General features: G+C 50.3%; 1 protein-coding gene across 1 annotated transcript in view; it reads right to left on the bottom strand.

Annotated features, from left to right (window-relative positions):
- Positions 1 to 500: 500 nt before the first annotated feature.
- Positions 501 to 4,214, bottom strand: part of TRIM72 (tripartite motif containing 72, E3 ubiquitin protein ligase) — a 19,695-nt gene continuing 15,981 nt past the window's right edge. Inside the window, exon 8 of the mRNA XM_011933663.1 lies at positions 501 to 592. Coding sequence (XP_011789053.1) covers positions 501 to 592 — 92 coding nt within the window. The remainder of the gene's footprint in view (positions 593 to 4,214) is intronic.

The raw sequence follows: 4,214 nt of genomic DNA, 5'->3' as shown, positions 1-4,214 counted from the left end.
CTGTGCGCTAAAACCAAAGAAGGTGTGAACCAGCAAGGAAGTGGGGAGTGGCCAGTTCTGGGACATCTAGTGGGGGCCCTTCTCTTCCCCATGAGCAGCAGGGACCAGTGTGACCTTGGCATCAGGCTCTTTCTCTTGGCTGGCTTCCTCAACGTTCAAGACGCTCGATAAACATATCCCAGAGGCAAAGCAAGTTAAGTTGAGGGTTGTTTATTTGCCTAGAATCGGCTCTGGCAGTTTTCCAATGTCTTCTTTTTGTTGTTTTTCTGGTTTTTGTTGCGACAGGGTCTCGCTATGTTGCCCAGGCTGGTCTCAAACTCCAGGCCTCAAATGATCCTCTTGCCTCAATCTCCCAAAGTGTTGGGATTACAGGCATGAGTGCCCAGCCCTTAAATGTCTCTGCATTGGTTTATGTTCATTTGTTTCCTTCCACTCTTGGTGCAAACTTTACATGTTTTTGACTGGAGAAACGTATGTTTGGACCTATGCCTCTCCTCGATCTACACTGAGAGTGAAGAGCCCAGTGGGATGTGCACTAGGTCAGGGCTTCCCCCAGCATCAGCCCCTGTGGCCAGCAGCGTCACCTGGGAACCTGCCAGAAATGCACATTTTTGGCAGGGCATGGTGGCTCACACCTGTAATCCCAGCACTTGGAAGGCCAAGGCAGGAGAATCACTTGAGGCCAAGAGTTCAAGATCAGCCTGGGCAACATAGTGAGACACCATTTCTACAAAAATTAAATTAAAAACAAAAAAATGAGCATTTTCGGCCAGGCGCAGTGGCTCATGCCTGTAATCCCAGTACTTTGGGAGGCCAAGGCAGGTGAATCACTTGAGGTCAGAAGTTCGAGATCAGCTTGGCCAACATGGTGAAACTCCTACTAAAAATAAAAAAGAAAAATAAATAGCCAGGTGTGGTGGCAGGCGTCTGTAGTCCCAGCCTCTTGGGAGACTGAGGCATGAGAATTGCTTGAACCCTGAAGGCAGAGGTTACAGTGAGCCGAGATGGCACCACTGCACTCTAGCTTTGGGTGAAAGAGCAAGACTCCGTCTCAAAAAAAGAAAGAAAGAAAGAAATGAGCATTTTTGACCTGTCTGACCTACTAAATCAGAAACTTAGCACCCTATGCTTTAACAAGTCATGGTTAAGGGCTTTAAAAAGGTGATTTTAATGCATGCCTAAAGTGGAGAACTAAGGGGAAGGCCTTTGGGTAAGGTGAGTCTGGAGCGGGAGACCCAAGGCCTAAGGAGGAGGGGAGTGTGAGGCTGAAGAAGCCCCTTACTCTACAGGTTCTCAAGCTCCTCCTGTCAATCCCCCTACCTGGCCCTGGCCCTCCCTCGCTCAACCTTAGTTTCTTCCTGGAATTCTCAGGGCTCCTGGTTCCCAAATTCTGATTTCCCCACTGACCTGACTCCAGATCTCCCTACCCCACTGGGTCTTGTCCCCAGCATCACGCCAACCCCTCACCGGCAGCAGTCCCCAGACCATGCCAACCCTCACGCTTTTTTTTTTTTCTTTTTTGAGACAAAGTCTCACTCTTGTCACCCAGGTTAGAGTGCAGTGGCGCAATGTCTGCTCACTGCAACCTCCACCTCCTGGGTTCAAGCAATTCTCTTGCCTCAGCCTCCCAAGTAGCTGGGATTACAGGCATGTGCCACCATGCCTGGCTAATTTTTGAATTTTCAGTAGAGACGGGGTTTCACCATGTTGGCCAGACTGGTCTCAAACTCCTGACCTCAGGTGACCCACCTGCCTCAACCTCCGGAAGTGCTGGGATTACAGGCATGAGCCACTGCGCCCAGCAACAATAAATGTTCTTGCTTGCAGTTTTATCATGGCCTTGGCAGGTTCAAGTTTGCTATTATGCTACCTAAAGATGTCAGGAAGCACAGGAAATGTCTTGGCAGTCAGTTACTGGGGGTTTCCAGCATTCCCGTGGAGAGGAGGGACTCGCAGAGGGGATGCTGGTGCTTTAGAACACATGTGCTGCAGGAATTCCTCTGTTCACATTTCACCATCCTGCACTCCCAGGGAGACCCTGCCTGGGTCAGGCAGCCCCACCTGACAAGGACCACCTGGATTAGGCAACGTTTCCCACAAAGCCCACCTCACGCAGTCAGCCATGGGCCATTTCCTTCAATGCACGCAGCTCAAGCTGGGGCAACTACACGCAGAAACAACCTGTGGCAGCTTTGAAAGAAAGTTTCCTGATATGATTCTAACAAAAGGGAGCATACATTACTCAGCTCTGCAGGGATCCCGGAAAGCACAGAAGTGTTTGGACAGTGGCTTTGGCTGCAGGAGATGCCACAACAGCCTTCCCTCCCTCCCTCCATCCCACACACAACAGCAGCCTTGCAACACAGTCTGATGACCTTCCCCATCTTCCCTCACATGGGCATCTTCCCTCCTAAAATCTCTGCCCATTTAATCCTATCTTGGCATCTGCTTCTCAGAGTACCCATTTCCTCAGAAGGAGGCTTTGGGGTCTCACATACCACCATCCCTCCCCAGACACCCATGGCCTGTGTGTAGACGATTCAATGCCATTGGCCACACATGGTGGAGAAGCTGCTGGGAGATCCAGAGAAGAGAGTAACTGATTCTTCCTGGAGGCCTAGAAGGTCAAGAGAGGACAGGAAATGGTGGTGTTGTGGGAGAGCCATGAAGGATAAGCGGGATGGAACCGACATTCTTAAAAAAGAAGTGCAGGGGCCAGGCCCAGCAGCTCACGCCTGTAATCCCAGCACTTTGGGAGGCTGAGGCGGGCAGATCATTTGAGGTCAGGAGTTTGAGACCAGCCTGGCCAACATGGCAAAACCCCGCCTCTACTAAAAATGAAAATAAAAGTGAAAAAAGTAACCTGGCGTGGTGGTGGGTGCCTGTAATCCTGGCTACTGGAGAGTCTGAGGCAGGACAATCACTTGAACCTGGGAGGCAGAGGTTGCAGTGAGCTGAGATAGCACCATTGCACTCCAGCCTGGGCAACAGAGCAAGACTGCATCTCAAAAAAAAAAAAAAAACGGAGGTACAGCGACCCCAGCAGTTAAGCATGGCCAGAGTGTAGACATGCACAGGGTGGTGGTCAAAGGTGAGGCTGGACGCAGCCCACAGCCCACAGTCCACAGTGTGAGGAGCAACATGGGAGACCACAGGTCCCTCCCTCACAGTCCTTAGCCTGGGCAGTGACATAGAGTTCAGTGACAGTCAGTGGACAGCAGCCTTTCCCCAACACTAGGATCCCAAAGAGCTTTTGTTATGTAGGGTTTATCCTTCAATATTTGCCCTGTTAGATATTAAAACAGAGAGTTTTTCTTTTTAAGATGAAGCTGGGGCCAGGCACGGCAGTTCACACCTATAATCCTAGTACTTTGGGAGGCCAAGGCGGGCGGATCACCTGAAGTCAGGAGTTCGAAACCAGGCTGGCCAACATAGTGAAACCCCCATCCCTACCAGAAATTCAAAAATCAGCCAGGCATAGTGCCACCCACGCCACTGCACTCCAGCCTGGGTGACACAGCGAGACTCTGTCTCAAAAAATAATAATAAAATAAAAGATGAAGCTGGGCTGGGCTCAGTGGCTCACACCTGTAATCCCAACACTTTGGGAAGCTGAAATGGGAGGATCACTTGAGGCCAGGAGCTCGAGACCAGCATGGGCAACACAGTGACACCTCATCTCTACCAAAATACAAAAAATAAAGAGTCGTCAGGCATGGTAGTGGGTGCCTGCCATCCTAGCTACTCAGGAGGCTGGAGTGGGAGGATCATGTGAGTCCAGGAGATCAAGGCTGCAGTGAGCCACCATCACACCATTGCACTCCAGCCTGTGCGACAGAGAAAGACCCTGTCTCAAAAAAAAAACAAACAAACAAAAAACATTGTTTTTTAATTAAAAACAGATGAGGCTGGAAGGCCAGCCTATAATCCTAGCACTTTGGGAAGCCAAGATGGGTGGATCACCTGAGGTCAGGAGTTCGAGACCACCCTGGCCAACATGGTGGAACCCCCATCTCTACTAAAAATACAAAAATTAGCTGGGCGTGGTGGCAGGTGCCTGTAATCCCAGCTACTCCGGAGGCTGAGGCAGGAGAATCCCTTGAACCTAGGAGACAGAGGTTGCAGTGAGCTGAGATCACACCATTGCACTCCAGCCTGGGAAACAGAGCGAGACACCATCTCAAAAAACAAAACAAACAAAAAAAAAAAAACAT

The sequence above is a fragment of the Colobus angolensis genome, unplaced genomic scaffold, assembly GCF_000951035.1.
Source record: "Colobus angolensis palliatus isolate OR3802 unplaced genomic scaffold, Cang.pa_1.0 Scaffold128, whole genome shotgun sequence".
NCBI classification, from domain to species: domain Eukaryota; kingdom Metazoa; phylum Chordata; class Mammalia; order Primates; family Cercopithecidae; genus Colobus; species Colobus angolensis.
Note: the sequence above shows the minus strand (reverse complement) of the source record. Positions and strands in the feature narration are given on the sequence as shown.